The sequence below is a fragment of the Vanacampus margaritifer genome, chromosome 7, assembly GCF_051991255.1.
Source record: "Vanacampus margaritifer isolate UIUO_Vmar chromosome 7, RoL_Vmar_1.0, whole genome shotgun sequence".
NCBI lineage: Eukaryota > Metazoa > Chordata > Actinopteri > Syngnathiformes > Syngnathidae > Vanacampus > Vanacampus margaritifer.
In genome coordinates, this window is record NC_135438.1 from 16713742 (window position 1) to 16735606 (window position 21865).

At 38.3% G+C, this 21865-nt stretch overlaps 1 protein-coding gene and 1 long non-coding RNA gene across 4 annotated transcripts in view; one reads left to right on the top strand and one right to left on the bottom strand.

The window, feature by feature from the left end:
• Positions 1-6496, top strand: part of LOC144055298 (uncharacterized) — a 58155-nt gene extending 51659 nt beyond the window's left edge. The window contains exons 2-4 of the long non-coding RNA XR_013294828.1: positions 4687-4777; positions 5346-5396; positions 6481-6496. This is a non-coding gene — a long non-coding RNA (uncharacterized LOC144055298). The remainder of the gene's footprint in view (positions 1-4686; positions 4778-5345; positions 5397-6480) is intronic.
• A 279-nt stretch (positions 6497-6775) lies between these two features.
• On the bottom strand, positions 6776-21826 carry dennd1c (DENN domain containing 1C). 3 transcript variants are annotated; one of them, XM_077571147.1, is made up of 22 exons: positions 21612-21826; positions 21212-21276; positions 18290-18333; positions 18148-18197; positions 16813-16932; positions 16675-16744; positions 16522-16602; positions 15642-15695; positions 15412-15522; positions 15221-15321; positions 15107-15152; positions 14937-15041; positions 12789-12914; positions 12419-12520; positions 11564-11651; positions 11441-11481; positions 11296-11349; positions 11172-11219; positions 10739-10846; positions 9279-9358; positions 8308-8518; positions 6776-8048 (listed from the first exon to the last, which is right to left on the bottom strand). In XM_077571147.1, exons 1-22 carry the CDS (start codon positions 21626-21628, stop codon positions 7320-7322), a joined length of 2451 nt encoding a protein of 816 aa, XP_077427273.1. In that variant the 5' UTR covers positions 21629-21826; the 3' UTR covers positions 6776-7319. The 3 variants fall into 3 exon arrangements, with proteins under 3 accessions (XP_077427273.1, XP_077427274.1, XP_077427275.1); XM_077571148.1 differs by lacking the exon at positions 11172-11219; XM_077571149.1 differs by lacking the exons at positions 10739-10846; positions 11172-11219.
• Positions 21827-21865: the final 39 nt, after the last annotated feature.

The window sequence follows — 21865 nt, forward strand, 5'->3', positions numbered from 1 at the left end:
TGGTAAATGGAGTGCACTTATATTGCGCTTTTATATATGTCTAGAACAACACACAAATAAACAAAGGTGTTAAGATGATTTGATGAATCTCAAATGTAAATTTACAAGTTTCATCATTTCTATTTAATGAACAATTCCGTTAGCATCTACAATGTGTGGAGTTGACACGTTTGTGTTGGTTTTCTCCAGGTATTCCGACTTTTCCGCACCTCCCAATGACACGCTATTAAGGTTAATCTAAATTTCCCATTAGTGAATAAAAAGCCGCACATCCAATGAACATTTTCTGACATACAAAAGTGCATCTTTTTTTTGGGTACAGTCATTTTAGTTGATGTTCATTTTCTGAGCCTGTTGGGTCGATATGTAGCGGTTTTGTAACACTTAAAATCAATATGGAGTCCAGATTTAATCATGTTAACACACACTGTGACAGGATCAACGAGACCAGTTATATTTCTCTTGCCACCAGCAACAATATCAAAGAATAATTTAAAGAATTTTGCTGCAAGGCAGTCAATCCTAAAACCGGGACCGTGTATGCATGTATGTGTGTGTGTGTGTGTGTTTGTGTGAGTGAATGCACAAAAAAAAAAAAAACACTGCCAGCCTCCTACTATCAGCTGATGTCGCCCGAGAGATATGGGGAGAGATTTGTCTAAAAAATATACACACAAATACATTTCTGATTTTCACATGTGTTTTTCAGATCCACAAATGTATACGCGATTTTCACATATTTTTTAATTTTGTGTGTGCATTTATTTATTTATTTTTATTTATTTATTTTATTACACGCATTTATGTTTTAGACAAACATCACGCTGTTTCGAGATATTCACACACACAAGCTCTCAGATATTCACGTGTCAAAGGGCCCGTCCCGTTCCTCCGCCGTCCACGGGGAGGCAGTGTTACTGTCTCCATTGAACGGGAACGAGACGTTTCTGTTCCTCGTTTAAAATCACGGATACATTTGTGGATCTGAAAAACACGTGGAAATCACAAATTTATTTGTGTGAATATATATATATATATATATATATATATATATATATCTTTGTCTCCTGTAAAAATTGTTCAACTCTGCTACCTACCTTCTATCTATCTAGCCAAATCCTTAGACAGGCCCAATTCTGGGGTTATTTTACAAATGGTCAGTCAATCAGTCCTGAGAGCATATCCAACCCTCTCTCTCATCTTCATTCTACTTTTGCAGAGCCTACAGTTCAACATGTCTCATGACGTCTGCAACTCTTTCTGTGCATTTAAAACATGTCGGGGTTTCCCTATGCTAAAAAAACTAAAACATTCCTTATCCCCTTTTCGCTTGAAATTGGTTGTTCTCGTCAACAACCTTTCTCTTCCCTGCAGTTTTAAAAAAAGACATGATTGGGACTCGTGGGTGACTTTTCATTCCACTTGGAGCCACTTCAGAAGAGTAGGCCATAATAGATTTAAAAACACACATACATACAAAATGCCCAGGACAACGAAAATGTGGGGGGCTGCAGCCTTCACTAACAGGAAACTTTGATGTCAAGTAGGGGGCCGCAAATGGCCCCCAGGCTGTATGTTTAAGACCTGATTTAGCGTCTTCAATGAACCTTACATGCATGTTTAGAATATGGGAGGAAGCAGGAATACTTGGACAAAATCTACACAGAAAATGGGAGAACATGCAAATTACACACAGAAAACAACAGAACAGATTTGAAAGCAGGTATAAATTAGTTGGTAGTGAAGAGGGTATCTTAAAATTATAAACTTTTGCGTGTCCAATAAATCAAATGATGAGATTTCCGTGAACAGAGTCCTTGCAAGGATGATTTATTACAGAGAATCTCCGGTCACACACACTGAACATCACGTAAAGAGTGGAATTCCAGCGTGCGCGTGCCCCCTCCCTTGCGGAAGACAGCTCTTTATAGAATCCAAATCTGTAAAAGAACGCCTATTTCTCCTCCCATCATGAATAAGTAAAACAGATTGGCTCTCACACAATATGTTACATAACAGAAGAAAAACAAAATTTCAGTTATTTTCGCACCTGTGTTCATCTTTTAGACAAAATATACTCTCAGGGTACTTTTCGTACTTTTTCCCAAAACAGAATCTCACAAACAGATTGAACTTGACAGCTCCTAATGTAGTATAGTTGTGGGAACTGTGTGTGTGCACGTTCTCTCTCACGAACAGAATATGTTTTCGCGCAGAACACTGAGAAGGAATTTTAGACAAAACAAGGTACCAGCTAGGTTAAGGTCAAATTATACTGAGTTCAACACTATTTCGCCTGCTCTACACATCTATAAAACATTTCAACATGGTTAAAATATGAAATAAAGAATTAAAAATGTTAATAATGTCAACAGTAGCCGTTTTTTAGAATATAAAAATTGTTTTTAGAATGTAAAAATTGTTTGGACCAATTAAATATTTGTAATTATTTATTGTTACACTTTTTAAAATTATTATTATTTAGAGCAGTTGGTGTGCACGCACGTTATAATAATAATAATAAAATTATCCAAGTGTGTAAAACAAACCAAAAGTTTTTTAACGGCTCCTCGACTGATAATGAGAGACGCTTCTGATTGGTCGATATGATTCACGTGACCTGCTTTATTTCCATACAGACAGTCAGGTAGTGTTGTACCTACTACCAAATAGTTTCGGTTGTGCTGAGGGCACGTCGATGTCTCGCTGTCTTTAAGCTGGGGCATTCACAAACGACGTGCTTCATTTCACCTGGACAGGTTCCCGGATCGTGACAGGTAATTTTTCTCTCAAGTAACGTCATAGGTCTTAATGTTAACTGCAGCTAAGAAGCCGAGTGTTGGTGAGGGCTCTCAATTCGGTTCCTCCTACTGCTTGTGGCGGCTCCCAGCAACAGTCAGCCGAGCAAACAGGTGTATCAGGACGGGCTGCATTCCTTCCTGGCCGCAGAACCGCATCCCGATCTGCCACTCAGCACTGTTAACATATCGGCCTGGCAAAGGCAAAAATCTTATAGTGGTGGGCAGCACATCTACTTTTACTTTAGGCCTTCTTAGTTTCAGTGCTCAACTTGAGTGTTCCTCGGACCAGATTTTTACTTTCCCACTCTACATATGAAAACAGAAACTGTATCAAGCGGCGTTTGTGATCATTTCGGAGGTAAGGGATGGAGTAATCCAAATGATGCATTCAAACCTTCCTCTCGGTAGACTAGTGAACACGAGTCAAGCATAGTACGTCGCCAATGTATACAAAATTTCATCAAAATTTACATCATTCTTACAAGCATATTACACACAAAACGGAAAGGAAGTGAAAATGTTTAGAACTATTTTTGAAGATATTATTTTCGAAGCATAAAGCCTTTCAATGTGGATACTGAACAAGAAAACAAAATTCTTTGTCAGGATGTTGAAAATCGGCGCCGATAATCGGTCAATCCCTTTTTTAAGCAAAACAAGACATTAATACACATCTGCTTGACGTAAGAAACCAGGTCAACATGTTAATCTAATTTTTTGACTTGTTTTGATTTAAACAGACCCCGGGCATTCCCAAACGTCTGCGCCAGGGCCTATGAAAACTGAAAATACACTGAAATCCCCACCAAAACCTCAATTTGTGAGACTTCGTTCAGTAATTCCCCAAAATATACTTTCCATAACCCAAATAATTCTATAATCATCATTTTCAATAATATTTTTTTTTGTTCTTGGAAATGAATAATCTACTAGTCTATTGACATGAGTAATATGGGGTAGGACTATAAGTTCTTGTATTTCTTCCTACTCCCTTTGTAACCTGCATTAAACTATGACATGTTTTGATGATCCTTTTCTTCCTTTCAGTTTTTAATGTTCACAACTTGCAATGTTGTTATGTTCGATAAATAATTCAATCAATGTGAACGTGAGGATGTAAAAATGTGAAGGTAGAATTGGTCCAACACACAATAGTAGACATTTACTATAGTGGATTCATGGATCCACCATGAATTTTGCCATCCATCTCTTTATTAGAGAACAGCAAGCTGCTGTGTAAAAAATACCGAAGCACTGAATGTTTGGACATGTGCGTTCACATTTTTAGGGAAGGTTAAATTCATCCAAATATCATTGTCTTTTCATTGTTTTTCTCTACTTATCGGATATAGGAATGCTTGCCAATGCATATATTGTATTGTTAAATTAATACAATATATTACAATTTGGTCCAGTTGGGTCTCTGTTCTCTTTAATTTGATGTAGAAAACAGCGTTTCTCTGATTGGTAAATTCTCTATACATGGGCTTCTAGTGTTCTTGTCTAGTCATTGTGTTGGCAATGTTGGAATTCAGCAGGCCTGGTGCTGGTGTTTAGCAAAATTTGTGGAGGATGGCAACATAAGCTTTTACACACGTACAAATACATTTCCGAGTTTTAAGCGGAAGTGCTGCTAACATAGAAGAAGATAGCAATTTTGACATTCAGCATCATCAAAATATCATTTGGGTATATGTATGACTGTTTTGATAAAAATGTACATTAAGTAGCTATACGTATGGTATCGTTCCCCCCTATCATGATACGCATTGTATCATTAGGTTGTTGGGAACACCCAGCCCTAATACATACATACAGAACATAATGACATGCTGGTTCTGGTCATTTTCATCTGACCAGTTGTGCTCTTTTTCTTTTTTGGCAGATTCTGCATGATAAAAGCTGACGCTTGTTGGCTCCAATGTAAAGTCCAAGGCCGCCCTAGACCTCAAAGCGTCTTTCCTTTCTTCGGGGAGGTAAAACATTGTCACATTGTCTAAAATGTGTTTGTTTCTTTTTCCCTTATCTTGCAGTTTCTCATAATTACCCAAGGAAGTTTCTTGGAACAACATAGTATGATGTGATCCTATGATATTTATACGTTACAAGTTCTGACCATTTAACCATGTGGAATTATGTTGTTTTCTATGCCAAAGTCCGACTGAGTTTTCCTCAAAGCCATGCTTCTATTTTGAACTGTACCTCTGCATTTATGTATGGTCATAAATTCAGCATTCTGTTCTGGGGACATAGTCGTCCATAGTCAATTTTGAAAATTTCAACAGAAAAATAACGTCAAAAGAAAAATGACTAAACCTACGTGTGATGCAATCTGTTCTGTAACGCTGATTGGCTTCCAAGTATTTGACAAACCCTCACAAAATCGATTGCCTATACAGCCAATGTTTTGTAACATGTTGCTGTTTTTCAACTGTCACACAAAAGTATAAACACAACATTGTATTGTGTGTATAAAATCCATTAGATTTAAAAAAGTAAAACTTTATGAATCCATCTAATTTCTATATCTCTTGCTCTCATCAGGGTCGCCGGTGAGCTGGAGCCTCTCGAAGCTGACTTCAGGCACGAAACGGGGTACGTCCTGGACTGGTTACAAGCAACCGTTGTATGTATTTGATATTTAGTAACTGTAACTGCAAATAAGACATATTGAATAAGCGTCGGGGCATTTGATCACTTTGATTGGCTTTTAGCTAGCAAATCAGCACGCGGGGCAAGAAGAGGAAGTGACAAACGCGGATAAACAGTACTGATAGAAAGCCAGGACCATTTTTTCCCCGCTCTTTTTGCGCATCGTCACCCTGCTGTACCCTTCGCATTTGAACGTACAATGTCTGTCTGGACAGAAGATCGGGAAAATGAATTTGTCTCTTTGGTTCAAGAGAGACGGACGTTGTATGATATTGCTGCTAAAAGGGTATGCCGACAAAGGTATGAAAGCCAAACTATGGCATGACATGGAGAAGCGACTGGATATAGCAGTTAGGATTTACTTTTATGCTTGAGAAGTATAGTTTGTAATTGGTAAATATAATTACTTTTTCATGTTTGTTTACGCATTGCTTACGTTTTTATATCCCGCCCCCTTAAAGAAGTTTTCGGTTGCCTTTAGAAATAATGACTACCGCCGCCGATGGTATGGAGGGGAATTACTTCTCGGGCATGCGCTGAAAGTATGTAATAGTCGGGGTCGGTGCGGTGTGTATTTACGTCATTTTTCTACGCGACGTGCAGATGCCACAGGGAATGTGACCGGATTGGTGTATCTAGGCCTTTATGCTAATAGCTTCTCATTAAAATGACTGCGCTTCCAATCCCACATTACCGAGAGGAATGCTATACTATAAATCAGCTTCAAAATCTGTGCTCCCTTTAACACCCATGTGAAACTTAATTCCTGGTTAATTAGGCCTCTCTTCACTCACACAGACAAATTCACTATTTCATATTTATCATTTGAGTTTGTGTCAGGTAAAAAAAAAAAAAAAATTAAGGTTTGTTGCACACTGTGCTGTTGACAGTGTTAGCGATGTAGCTCCCATTAAACTGTTTTTTTTTAAAAATCATGCAAAGATCATGCAGTATACATTCAAAATTAATGCTGAAAATTCGAAATGATTTTTTTTCTTCCCTTAACGTTTTCAAAACCTTTTCACAGCTGTCCAGTACCATGACAATGCAGGTATCCTTCCCCGCCACGGTGTCTGCACTCATCTCCACTGTGGTTCTGCTCCTTGGCTTGCCTCTGCTACTTCTGCTGTGCGTCATAAAGAAGAAGAGGCGAATGGAGGGAACCTACCGTCCCAGCGCAGAAGAGAGGAAACAGGTCGGAGCAGCTGGATCCCAAAAGAATGGCCTGCCTTTTCCTTTGCCCAAAGAAGAACGCCTCATATGATTACACCACATTATGTTGAACTCCACCACTTATCAACCGTTTAGATGAATATGCCCACTCAGTTCTGGTGATTTATTATAAATTTTGCACCAGAAATCTTCTGACACACAATACACTTCTTCACTTGTATTCATCTTTTTAATTCAAATCTGTCAGCAGTTTCACTGCATTAAAAAAAAAGGAACGCGTGTCATTTGACTGCAGAAGTTTTGTTCCATGGTGAAGTCTATCATCTGAAGTTGTCCTCAGTCTGCCACATGAGGGAATGAACTGAACTTTGCTGTGTATTCAAACAAATGTTTGTTGGTTTTTACTGCACTCTGCATTATTTTGTCTATTTATATATACACACTGCTCTGTATATGTATATAATATATGAATTATGTATTACACTCATGAAGGTTATTGATTGACACTGGCAATAACTATGATGCACTTTTACTATATTCACTTTTGTATGTAAAAATGTGTACATAAATAAAGAATATACACACACCATTGCTGACTTCCTTATGGGCGTGATCTGGACTTTTTTTTTTTTTTTTTTTAGGTCAAGAGGAAACTAAGTGTTTCCTAGTCGGTCAGCCAGTGTGACCTCTCCATTAAGCTTCAAACATCTTTTTGAGTTCTGACACCTTGACAGTAGTTGCGCCTCCCTGCTCATGCTTGATGGTGCTGTTAGCATCCGAATGGGCCCTTAAATAATACGACTGATCTGTTTTAACAATGTCACTGCTGTTGCCTGCTCTGTCAGTCTCGGCCAAGTTCTTGTTCCATGAGTTCTCCAAGTAGTCTTCGGTGGACACATGAGATTGTAAAACCTCCTCTTCACTTTTCTCCAGCAGGTTTCCACTTCCCTCCTCGTTTGCATCAGTCTGTATTGCAGTGGATGTGTTTTCATCGCATGGCTCCTCATTCTGTCTCATATTTGCACCATCTTCCGTCTTTTTCAATTTCTCCTCATGTTGCTCAGCTGTTTCCTCCCCAGGACCTTGTTTTAAATTCACTTTCCTTTCTGGTTCATTCTCCCATTTTTCTGCCTCAAACTTCACTTCCTTTGAATTATTTCTGTTATGGATTTCAACTCCATGTTTCATATTTATCACAACCTTAATTTTCTCCTGTTTATCTGCAACGCCTCTCAGCAGCTCTTCTTGTTCTCTTACAATTTTGGACGCATCCGCAACAGTCTTGTATGAGTCAAGGCTCAGCCGATCCGAATTCTCAGTCAGCGTTTCCGCCTCTGACTGCTCCGGATTCCAGCTGTGAAGGCTGCCACTGCCACTCGTGGACAGGGAGAGACTCTCCTGGCTGGGATTGGCTCGACCAAGCTAAATACAACGTAAGTAGTTAATCAAATTTACACTTGGTAGATCTGCACAAGTGAATAAGACGAAGGGACAATGTAATCCAATACGATTGATTTGTAAAAAATAATAATAATAATAATAATAATCATGATGCTGTCCGCAGCCATCTCCTGATTTTTTTCATGCATTCTAATTAAGATGGAAAAAAAACAAATAATATACTGTAGTTAGATTTAATTTCTGCGGTGTGGAATTATGTATGTCAGTTTTATGTTCATACCTTTGTAATGTAGTCATGACTGTCTGGCCCAAACAGATCCAGGCTGCGTGTGCCATATAACAGGCCCCGGTCGTGTGAACTGCGGCTGCTGAGTGTGTCAAAGATCTCGCTTAGAAGATCCATTTCCTCTAGATCACACAGCGAGTCTTCCTCCTCCTCTTCATCCTTTTCAAGCTCAGAGTCGGGCTTGACCCCTTGCCCAGATATTGGCCTTGATACAAAGGGCCAAACAAGAATATACACAAAACATTCATGCTCTGCCGTAGTATTTAAGGGGTACATTACATCATTGCATCAACAGGAAGTGAAACTGAAAGTAAGCGAGTGAAGTTGGGGTAAGGGAAGCAAACAAATTTAACATATTTTTTAATCGGTTTGACTCAACACCTGCCCATCCACTCACATGTGGACAAACATGACAGAGGAGAGGAGGAGAAAGGAGCACTGTGCAGTCTTTTCAAAATTATTTATCTATGTATCTATCTACCTACCCACCCAGCCATCCATCCATCCATCTATTCCTTCAAGTCACCTGGGGATTTTTTTTTTTACACAGTTTGGGAGTGTGTCTGTGTTTGTGAGATCCTGTGAGAGGGCCTGATGACTCAGACTCACCTTTGTTTTAGTTTATCCCAAAGGTGTTTAATCAAAATGAAATTAGGACTTTACCCAAACTATTCCCACAATACAAAACTACTGTGTCCAATATGTCCTGGTAAGCTAAATGGTTAATGAATTGTAGTGATGTGAAAATGAAGTTTCATGAAGCACTTGTGATATGTTTTTGCTCCCCTAGATGACACTCTTGGTATAAAGATGCAGTGATAATTTAATCAATTTCCATTACCCTATCCTTAAACCAAGAGCACCATCTAGAGGAGTTAAAAAAAGTGTTTCATGAAGCTTCATTTTCCCATCACTAATGTAAGGTAACAGATCTCGTCACTTGTCAACAGGTTTATATCTCTTACCCGTTCCATGCATGTCCAGCAGCCTTGTTTTCCTGGCCTCGGGCGACACCAAGTTTGTAACCAGGTCGACGAGGGCGTGGCTGACATGCAACGTGGAAATAAAACAATCACCAGCATCAAACAAAAAAGCAAGGTTTGACAGACACATTAGTTTAAGGCATTGGATGTTGTGCTCTACTTTTCTCTCATGCAACTGACAAGTGTGGAAAGACATTTGAGCACTTTTTCCATATCCTTGAAATCCAGTTTAAAAGAAGGCTTCATTACTTTTACATGTGGCTTGATTGGTAAATGTATTTTTCTTGGATGCTGTCCCCATTTGTCTCAAATGTCAGGTCACCTTGGTGGATCAGCTGCTTTCAGCCGACATGTTCTTTAGCCAGCTCTTCCCCGTTATTACTGTAACAGTCGATGGAGTACTTTTTGAATTTTGAATTTGGACTTGAGACGGTCTTTGAAAGTTTTCTTCAACCCTTCCTTTGATCAGCTCAAAATAAAATATATGTTTGGGATGTCAGGTGTTGTTGCCCAATCCAATGATATGGCCGACCCAACGCAGCTCACTATCGATGACAAAATATTCAATGCTCTCAGGAGAATTTGGCGAGAACACTCAAGTTAGATCGGTAATCTTCCCAGCTGACATGGAGGATGCATCTGAGACAACGCTGTTAGAAATGATCCGGGGTCTTCAGGTAGTGACAGTAAAATCTAAGTCTCCAATCCATAATAACCTAAATCCATCTCAACCGTGCAACTATGTCGCTTTCATACCGAAGATTGTGATTTTGGATGACATGAGAGAGCTCAGCCTGCCATATCCTGTTCTAGCACATGCTGCTGGAAAGTCCACCAGCTTTTCTTCCAATTTGTTGTTCCACTCATCCCTCTTCGCCATGGTCTACGTATGTGAATAAATGACAACGCCATTGCAAGATGCAATCCTATTGGCTGACATCAAGGTTCTATGTCGCAGGGTTCGCATTGATATGTCACGCTACATGAACGATATCCATAAAAATCAAACGTAAGACATTTCATTTTGGCAATAGCGAGGTTTGCTGAGGCAAAATCCTTAAACGTGGATTATGTCACACTATAAGAAGTTTTATTATTCCTGACAAAAAATGTTGGGCTCGGTCTGGAAAATTGTTTGCAAGACTGGCCAATAACGGGGTTAAACTCTTGTTGTCTGATCCAGGCATTACTTGTGCAGAACAGTAGTTACTAATTAGGTTTAAAATTGTGCTAGTAGGCCGAAAGTGACACTCGTAGTGAAAAACATAACGAATCAGACACAGTCATTCTTTTGTAGTGTGCTCTAGTCAGTCTACTAGTGTGCTGGATTGTCTTACAATTGAAGATGAATAGTACTAAGTACATCGTCCTTCAGCTAGATATCAAGGATTTCCAATGACAGACATACATTTTGCATGAAATATTGTTGCTGTTATTGTTACCAATCCAAAGTGTTGAGTGATTGGCAGACGGTTCTGCAGGGAGTCCGACTGAGCACAATGGCATGATACAGATCCATCTCTCTGAATGGCCTGGGTTTGACTGAAAGCCTGCCTTACACACACCCACACACACATATACACACTTGTTGGTGGAGCCACAAAAGTATCACACCACATATCACTGCCGACGGGCCGAAACATACTTGGCAAATTTGACATTTTTTTGAATTATGTATATCTTTTTTTTCTTTTTGAAAAAATACAAATTATTAATCAATGTTTAGTGTTGAAAATTGCTTTTTTTCTTTGATGATGAAGTGATACATGATATTTTTTGGGTCTCCTAAAAAGTGACGATTTTGGAGGTACAATTTTTTGGCCCGATGCCAGAGATATGTACCCAAGTATTACTGCGACCACTACACTAGCTCACCTTATGTTTCAACCTGCTTTTCAAACCTGAAGTTGTGACACCTTTTGCCTTTTAAAGACAAAGAGCATTATTGTATATAAACAGTAAGTAGTTCAAGTGTTGATACTCCCCAGCTTACACTCACCCGTATGTTATTTGTTTTGGACTTCATGTTGAGGATCAATGCTCCTCCCCCTCTCTGTCAAAGACACAAGGGCATCCTGAATTGTGCAATAATATGGGATGATACTTTTTTTTTTCTTCATAACCAGTACTAACGTATAATTTACCTTTAAATGATCAACTAGCTGCAGGTAAGATTTACTTTTTCCTGGGAAAAAAAAACACCAACAAGGAGATAAGTGACAGCTTCCACAATCACATTATGTTACAACAAACTGTACACACTGTACCTGTTGTTTCACACTCAAGGATCTCCTCTTCAAAGAGGTCCTGTGGTACTTTCCCTCTGTTCAGAATATCCAGGCGTCCATCTATGAACTGAAAATATTTGACAAAATACTAATGTCATACATTATATCAGGGATGGCTCTGTCTTTGAATCACATTCATAGGGGGCCATTCTGTCCCTCAAAAGACAAAGTCAGTATGTACAGTACAGTACTTGTATACTGCAAACACAGATACAAGGTGCTGAGCGGATGTCGCCCTGCACCTGTTCTCCAGAATCAACATGTACGCTATTAGCACATGGATGTTCAATATTTACTGATATAGATTGGTGCATGCATTACTATTGTCCTGATAAATAAAGCACCCAAATGAACATGTAAAGCAATTATTTCAGTGTGTGTCAAGTAGTAATACCTAACAGTAAGAAACATTATCTTGCATGAAATATCCAACCAGCCATCCATTTTCTAGAATGCTCATTAGGTCCACTGGTGAGCTTAAGCCTATCAGAGCACTCTGGACTGGTCAGTCACCAAATAGAAAAACAATCATTCACACTCACATTTTAGTCTTCAATAAAGCCACATGTATAGTGTGGCTTTAAACCCATGCATGCACAGGTACGACGTGCACACCTCGCACAGAAATACGACCATGAATAAAATATAAATATATATATGTATAATGACTACTTATATTGAACTATATTAATGTACACCACAGGTAACAAAGATAAAATCAAAGGTCTTGCAATGTGCAAAATATTTTGTACCCAAGGATTTTTTTTCAACGTGTTTATACAGTACAGGGTTAAATATTTTTGTCCAGTAGAGAGCAGCAGACGCTTACAGTACCTGTTTGAAAAACTGTAAATGAATGGCACTCTGGAGAAACCGCCTCATACTGGGTGACTTGTGATCTAAAAACAAATCCTTACTGAAGCATACTTCACCCCCCTGGAAAATCACAGAAATGATTACAATATGTCAATATTAACAACCAACAAACAACAACAGCAACATACAACAACAATATACAACATAATAAGAAATTGAATTTCACATTGAGGATAAAAAATTATTTAAAAAAATAAATAAATTGAAAGTACAGTGATGTATACGTAAAAAAAAAAAATCTAACTGCATAGACTATTGTCTAGAACCTTTATTATAATTATGAAAACATTCGCGTGCACTCCAAGCCAAATGTTAATAAGAAACCGACCTTGTGATTCTGCAGAGCATCCTTGTACCCTCCAAACAGGACTGACTGGGCCCTGAGAAAGGCCCGTGAGACCCCACAACCAGCAGAAACTGCCTGACGCTTCAAACATACTTTCAGCCCAGACATCTGTAGACGGATATACTGTACATTCAAAACTGGTGACATGAAGGACATGCAAGATTTCAAAAGTCCACACACTCCTGTCCAAATGATGTTTGTGATATGCAAGAGACCGAGATTGCAAAACGTTTTCCACCTTAATGTGATTTATAATTTGTGCTCTATTGGAAAAAAAAAAATCTAAGAAAGAGGGAATGTGAAAGTAACTGAAATAATATGAGTGCACACCCTCTTATAAATGGGATGTGGCTGGTTCAGAATCAGTCACATTCAAATTTGTGTTAAATGGGAGTCAGCAAACCCCCAAAGGATGTCAGGTGTTTTGGTAGGCTTCTCTTGATATTGTTTTTGCTTTCTAGCAGAACCCTGACGTTTTTCAGGCTGGACTGGCTATCTGACATATAGGACAGATGCCCGGTGGGCTGATTTCTATTGACGCTGGTACATTGTTATTTAAATATTATTCTCATCCATTTTTTTTTCTTCAAGCGACTGTCTCATAATTTAGAAGGAGCAGCCCATCAATCCAATAACAATACAGAGAGAAAATTGAACCAATCAACATCAGTGGCAGTGGTCCGGAGTCATGTCTAAATAAAAACATTTTCAAGAATCTGTCTTTAGAATAGAATGTTTCATTGTTGCAGTCAATACCAAGTTGAGCCATTATTTTCACAACATAGCAAGCAAACAACATGGCTGAGAAGAATATTTTGCTCCAGTTCCAAGTATGTCTGTGCGCTTTTGCGCACTACAGGATAGGTGAGACCAACTTCAACGATCAATCCGGACTTCAAATAAAATGTAGATAAGTCACTGCTATCCATATACAGTACATTATTACTTGTTTTACTTTTATGTCCAACTTAACCCTCGCGGCATGTTGCATAGAAGCTGAAGGGGAAAAAAACATGGTTTGATATGTCCTCATGAAACCTCTTATATAAAGATATGTTGTTGTCCTGAATTGTTGTACGAATCCAGGTGCCCAACAATTTGTAAATAAAGGGCGGGATCAGCCTGGGAATTCTTCCTTGTTTTTACTACAGTTTTCTCTGCTTTGCAAAACATGTTTAAGAAAGTGTCTGAGAAAGGGCTTGGCTAGCCCAGTTTCCCACGCTAACAAATAAAAGACGGAGCGGCACACGGTCCGGACAGAGTCAGCTGCGGAACACGTACGATTGCCCAGCCGTTTTGCAGCTCGTTCTACCCGGACCGTAGGCTCTCCGGTCTAGTGTCAAGGTAAGCGCTGATGATGATCATATTATGCTGCTTAACGTTGTAGTGTATTGATTGCTGTTTGCGGGGAATAAAAGGTACAATAATTCTAGCAAAGCAAGTTGTGATTATTGCTGTTTGCAAGGAATGAAAGGTATAATCATTCTAGCATAGCGCAGGTGTTGGTTACTGTTTGCGGGGGATAAAACGTACGATTATCCTAGCCCAGTATAAATGTTGATTGCTGTTTGCGGGGAATAAAAAACACAGTTGTTCTAGCAAAGCATATCAAGTCTCAGTGTATTCATTGTTACCGCCGACCACTCACGATCCTGTATAAAAATATAAAGGTGAAGTAGTGTTTTCCACAAAACAGAAGCCAACAACAACTGTTGTCACGGCTGGCTTGACTATTTGCTACTTTTGCCACGAGTTGGCCAAACGTGTGCAGGAGAGCTTTTCGCTTTGACAATTATCTCCATGTAGCTGTGGCGCTTGCTTCAACGGTCTAAAATATGTCCTTATGTGGTCAGTGGTGCAAAAAAAGAGTGGCCGCCCAAGTTGCTTATACCACCTGCAAATAAAGCTGAATTGTTACGCTTTTTTTTCTTGAAATTAATCTTTTGATGTTAAGCTTCAATGAATTGTCCTGACTGTGCCAGTACTTTTGTAGGGGAGTGTACCGTCTACCACTTAACGGGGATTGTGTAGCAAGCATTCAGTGGGATGGGTGAGAAATGATCGCACGCCACCTGAAGGACAGCTACGAGCTAGGTAAATACATTCGCACAAACACAAAATATATCTTACCACATCTGAAGGTATCTTCTTCAGGTCATTGAAGGGGGTTTCCAATGTGTTTGTATCCACATTCAAAATGACAACTTCCTCCAACCCTTGTCTCCTCACCTTCTGCTAAACCCAAGATTTGATTAAGTCGGCGTGTTCATATATTTGTTCAATTTTAAACAATTTCGTACCTCGGTTAGACTGCTATGAACCCCAATAAGGTACGGCATAGGTGCACTGGAAAAGGGAATACCAGATGTGACATATAGAAATACGGATGACAGAGGACAGACTGACAGGCTTACCAGCAATAGTCCAGAAGGTGAGGTGGCAGGACTGGGATGAAGATGTGCTGCCAGTGCATTGGGTATAACAGAGCCCCAAGTGCGTGTACACAAGACGTCAGCTATATGCAACACAGAAGCACACACTTTGTATGTATATGTGTGTGAAGTTTATAAAACGTAATGTACAATATAAAATAAATAATACGCACAGTGCTGAGTTTGCAAGCAAATATGAGGATACGTCTCTCAAAAAGCATGCTGGCATAGAGCTGCAGAATGTTCGTCACATCTACAGCCACTATCAACTCTGTCAAGTTCCTCTGGTGTACGCACGCACACACGTACGCACACACACACGCACACACACGTGTAAATGTAAAGAAAGCAGAGTTGTTAGCAAGTAAAACTTGGGACGCTAGGTTTGATCGAAAATACTCACGTTTTCAGGAATAGACGGGAGACCTCTGGGATCCGGAGCAATGAAGTATGGAACCTGATCAGGATTCAACAATTTGGGAAATGATAATGAAAGGAACGATCAAATAAAACAGTTAAACAGTTTGAGGTCATCGGTAGAATGAAAAAAGGTCCAAGGGTTGGTTTCAGGAGACCCTAAATAAATATGCAACAATGTCATTTAAGTCAAATTTTTTCTAAACTTGGTAAATTATATACTGTTTGTTTGAAGATAAATAAAAAGTTTTTGGGCGTAGCTGAAATGCTACACCTAACTAAACACTTGTGTTTTCTGGCTTGAGTCCCCTCACCTCTTCCACTATAAGTAGGCCTACTGAATGCCTTCATTTCACCAGTGGCTACTACTCCTGGCTGTCCACAGGTTAGCAAACTGTTGATTTGTTTGTTGAATTTGCTTGCAATGTCATTTTTCCTCTCCCGAGTTGAGATCACTTTGTGGGCACGAGCCAGTTCCGAATACTATAAATTCTAACATATTGGCAAATTTGTGGACATGTGATTGAGTCATTTCACTCACCACAGAGCTGGTTACATTGCACTGTGTGCATCAACCTGCGTCAGTCCTGAATATTTCTGCTTTAATTTTATACCTACACAGTGGTATAAAAATAATAATTAAATAATATTTAATATTTCAATTAATAATGAAAATACCCTACATTTTTTCCTGCTTGCACCCTAAGTGTCAATCCAGCCTGCTCACTCTAAAAGGTAAAAGGTTTATGATGTAAACTGTCATGGTTTAACCACCTTTCGTCCCTCTGGATGTCTAACTGGATGGGCTAATAAAATGATCAAAAATGTATTGATACGGTATATAAGGATGACTAACAGAGACTTACCATCTGCAGTGTGATGGATCCATCTGCTGGTGGTATGGGTTGCTTGTAAAGTGCAGTGAGCATCACTTTCATCTCATTGGTCTTTTCAGCAGACAAAAAAATGTAATAATGTTTATTTGGAACATTCCAGACTTGACTTCAATACAAACTCACCTGTCCTTTATTGATGTAGTCAGCAAGGGTATTGAGAAATTTATAGAAGACCTCAAACCATGGAAGGTAACTGTGAATACAATCAGAGTGTCATAAACAGAATGATTTAACCTGGCATTTTCCCTGATACGTTCATACCTGAGGATGCAAAGGCACATCTGAGCACTGTTAGTGAGGCGGCAGAAGCCAAAGCGTTGGCATCCATCAATATCAGTCAGAACAAATGTAAAGTGCTGCACAGCTACTTCCTCCCTCCCCCTGAAAAAAAAAGCCATTCTTAGGAATACTGTGTGCAATCCACGACCAAGCTGAAAAAGTTGGCCCAAAAAACAAAAATGCAGACAGACATCATTTGTTTGCCCTATCAGATTGTAACAAAATGCAGCTTCTGCTTTTAGTGGCTTGTAGTCTGACAAAAACAGGGTAGTACTCTAGATGACGATGGAGGGGGCTTTATTACTGTATAAGCCACAAACAAACAAGCAAACAACGTTGACATCTTATGTGCACCAAAAAAGCTCTCACACTCACCAAATAACTCTCACTTCATCCCCAAAACCTCAAATTAACTAATTATCAATTATCACTCAGCAAAAAAAAAAAAAAAAAAAAACCTCACACAATAATAATAATTATATATATATATATATATATATATATATATATAGTGTGAGGTTTTTTTTGGTTAGTTTTTTGCTGAGTCTGATCATTTTTGGGTTAATTTGAGGTTTTATATATATACTCTCACTTCATCCCCAAAACCTCAAATTAACTAAACAATTATCACTCAGCAAAAAAAAACAAAAAAAAAACTCACACAATAATAATTATTAATTATTATTATATATATATATATAGTGTGAGTTTTTTTGGTTAGTTTTTTGCTGAGTCTGATAACTCACTCACAAAAACGACCTCTCACAATTATCAAGCAATTTTACTATGAGATAATTTTTGTTGTTGATGTGAGACCTTTTTTTGTCAAAGTGAAAATCAAATATTTTGTGTATGAGAGCCAAAACGGGCAACATGTCTGAACGCACAGACAATCAGCATTCAAGATTTGAGTTTTCAGCTTCATTTCAGACACTCACACACACGCATGCATGCAAATTTTGATTCTCACTGAAAAGTAGTTTTTAGTGACTAAGATAACTTTTTGGATGTAAGAGTTGTTGTTATAAATTGGTGTTTAGAGTTTTTTGGGGGGCTTAATGTGAGAGTATTTGTGTTATTGTGAATTTTTGGAATGTGAGAGTTTTTATGACGAGTGTGATTATTTTTTTCGCATATGTAAGAGTTATATCCAGTACCTCATTATTGTGAGGCCACACAAAACTACCAACAACAAAATGAGAAAATGCTAACATAGTGTAAATATAATGTAAATATAGTTTTTTTGTTTGCTGTGTAGTATCTTTCTGACTAACAAAGCACACCTTTTGGCCAAAGTAATTATGATGGAAAACTTACCCTTGTATGTTGTAAGGGAAGCAGAACCTGGATAATGATTGGCAAGACTCCTACAAGCAGATCATTATTTTTGTGTGATAAGCATGTGATTCAAAGTTGACAGTCGATGGATGTGCGCAGTACTGTACAGTACAGAGCGTACCTCTTCTCTGAAGTCCTCTGGAAACTGTAGAACCACACCGGGATCTGTAACACAATACATACATTTTCTGTAGTAATGTGAGAGAGGGCACTCACACAGTGTAGCGCTTTATCTACACCATATGGTGCATAAAGTGCAGGGAGCTGCCAGGCCCACTGGGAGCAAATGTGTGTCATGCCTCAAGACACTTTGTCAACGGACAGTGGAAGTCGGACTCTGCCTATCACCTTATCCATAGCAGTCCTTGGAAAAATCTTAAGCATCCTCCAAGCAAAAATGTCACAAAAAGTTGATTGAATCCGTTTGAAATCTAGGCCTAGTTGAACGCAAACCTGATATACTCACAAGAAGCTTTGAATTATTCTCTGGTATGAATGGCAACAGGTGGATACACAGATTTATTGTACCTTCTGCCACCTAATAGAAGAGCATTCTGCCTGTCACTATATGTCACTGGCATAGATAGATAAATAAATATATTGTATATGATTATAATCATATACATGTAATTGAAAAAAAAAAAATTCTGACAAATACACTGAAAATTGATTATTTTCTCCAGCACATGATCTTACACGGCATACCTAGTTGAGAATCACTGCTGTATCCAACTAATTCAACTACGTGTGTGTGTATATACTTAATTTTTAAAAAATTCTATTTGAGAGTATTTTGTCGGACCACCACACTAAGGATTTATGGGTAATTAATTGGGACACCTGGCCATAACACCTACAGTTGGTGTGCAAAATGTTTCCTTCAAGGGTCACATAGAGAAAACCTGAAGGATGCAAGGGCCACTTTGACAGTGACAAACTTTATTAAACGCACTTGAACCAATCAATTAAAGCTATTATGTATTATTGTTATTTTAGCTGTTTAAAAAAAATGTCATTAACACCCTAACAGTTTGGGACTTTTCATGATTTGGAGTGGCCCACAGCTCTGTATCCCACTAGAACAAATCTGCCCTGTCCTGAGCAGATATCCACATTCAACACAAACACAAGAGTAATCGATAATAAGATGTTGATTAAAAAAAGAAAAAAACATTTACATGAGGAACTTAATCTTTAATGTGATATATTTGCAAATCAGACCTTGGCACACTCACAGCAGCAGAAAGTAGGAGAAAATATGTTTTGCTTCTGAAACTGACATAACTTAATTCATGAGGCAATATAAAGAGAAATGTTGTTACTATTTTAGTTGTAAATTGTTTTTTTCCCGCATATCTAGAAAAAGTCTAGATTAATTTATTCTTAGGTGTTTTGCACACTTGGTGGATGGAGGTGATGTAACACCCCCTGCAACCCCACCCCACCCTTTTCAACAACCACACACTGCAAAAAGGACTGTAGAAAATTTAAGAAAAAAATATTGAAAAATTAGAAAATTTTTACTTCAAATAAGCAAAATTATCTGCCAATAGAACAAGAAAATTGTACATAAATTTACCTGTAAGATTTAAAAAAAGAAAAAGAAAATAAGACTAGGCCCATATCAAACACTGCGGTCTTGAAAATAGTATTTTCAGACTAAAAACAAGTAATGTTGACTTTTTTCAAGCTGTAATAAATAATTAATTAAAATTAAATAATTTTCTTATAATACATTAGTATCTTTTTTACGCTTGGATAATTTAGCATGAGTGTCAAGTAGGGAAGTAACAGGTCCGACTTCCTTTGTCATGACCCAGCCAGGAATTGAACCCACAACCTTCAAGTCTGTGGGTAGGCACATTACCACTAGACCACTGACCTGGTACTGAAACGAGGGAAAAATGATTTTAGTAAATATAACAAAATGAACCATCTTGCACTCATCTGTTTTCATACTTGTATTTTTCCATTTATCTTATTACTACGATTATGCACAATCCTAAAATAAGAAAACTTATGAAACCCCAGTTCAGGGCCTTTGATGTTGGTTAGTTGTCATCTTAAAATGTGGGAAATGCTTGTTTTAATCCTCACTGTACTTAAAACTGGCTGTTAACACTCAATGCCAAGACTGCTTGATCAAATAAAATAATTAGGTAATAAGTTTCTTAAAATAAACACAATGATTTTGCCAGAAACTTTTATAACTTTAGGTTAAATTTAAGAAATTATATCTTACTTAAGATTTCAGTTTTTGCAGTGTATCTAATATGGTTGCAGGCAGTGTCAAAAGTTAATTCATATATGCATATGAAAACAAAAATGGCGTTTGAGCCCTTTGTAACATGTACGCTTACAGGAAGATTTTCAAGATGTTGGAGGCTTGCTGTGGATTTTGTTGTTGTTGTTGCAACCAGTAGTACATTTATGAAGTCAGTGGTAAATACAGGAAGAATATCTTGAAGAGTGGTTAGTTAGCATGTCTGTTTCGCATTCAGTAGGTTTGGGTTTCGAATTTCGGCTCTGGCCTTCTTTTACTCTGACTTTCTCCTACATCTCAAAAACATGCAAGCTATTTAATAGGTTACTTGAACACTTAAGTTGGTGCATGTTAATGATTGTTTATGTATATGTGCCCTGCATTTGGCTGGTTGGTTCTTGAAAGGCAAAATCTGGTAGAGATGGGAACCTGTTGTCTGTCTGACTGGCACCTTTTGTATTTCCAAGATCATGACAACTTTAATAAACAGTAAATAAAACATATTGTAAATAAATGTTGCATGTTAATTAAAAAAAAGGTTTAGGGTCATACTAGGAAACAGATCACATTCATGTTACCTTCTGCTTTAAAGTGACAACATAAGTGTTGTGGTTTTCAAACCACAGAACGGGAAGTACCCATTGTTACAGATTGTGTTCATATCATCCATTTCAGGCAGTTGTTCAGCTATTGATGCTTTACATTTACCAGCACTGTCCTCTAAAGAAAAAAAAAAAGTCTGAGGAACAGTTTCTGCGGCTGAATAGTTCCACGACTCACCTTTGTCTCTGGCTATAGGATATGTTGCCTCAAAAAATACGTTGAACGCACGCTCAGGATTTTGTCTGTGCAAAACAAAGACAGAAGAGAACCCATCATACCAAATATGGTCTCAAAAGGACATTTATTTGACAATGGAATGTCATTTCTCTCAGGCAAATGAACAGTATATCAATATATTTACATTTGTAGGTTTGAATGGAATTGCAATGCAAAACTCAAATGATGTATGGTTGCCTATGAGAAACACATTCTGTTTGACTTTCTGTCATGTATTGTGTGCAGTGTCATCGCTGCAGGAAACTTTCAGAAATGAGAGGAAGTGACAAAAACCCCAACAAGGACATTTTTTTTTTTAAATCATAATTTGGAGAGTGGAGGAGTGACGAGATCAACTTACCTTACTCTAGAGCCCATGCTGTCTGAACGCGACTGCGTCCATGTGTCGGTACAGGATGGGCGAGATCTTCGGCATATGATCTCTGATGGCCTTCAGGAAGACGGAGACAAGTCGCGGCGGGCTGCACAATCAGCACTGTCTGCGTGTGACTGAACACTTCCTGCTTCATGTCAGTCTTGTGTCATCGTGTGCTCATAAGCATATGACACTACTAAGCAATTTCAAAACTTTAATATTCACTTTCTCGCCAAATC

Excerpts from the sequence above, each read along its gene's own strand:
- dennd1c (XM_077571147.1), bottom strand. Across the intron at positions 18,198-18,289 it reads CAGAGGACTTCAGAGAAGAG|GAGTCTTGCCAATCATTATC; the intron begins GTACGCTCTGTA and ends ATCTGCTTGTAG. Across the intron at positions 9,359-10,738 it reads TCACTCAACACTTTGGATTG|CCACGCCCTCGTCGACCTGG; the intron begins GTAACAATAACA and ends GTTGCATGTCAG.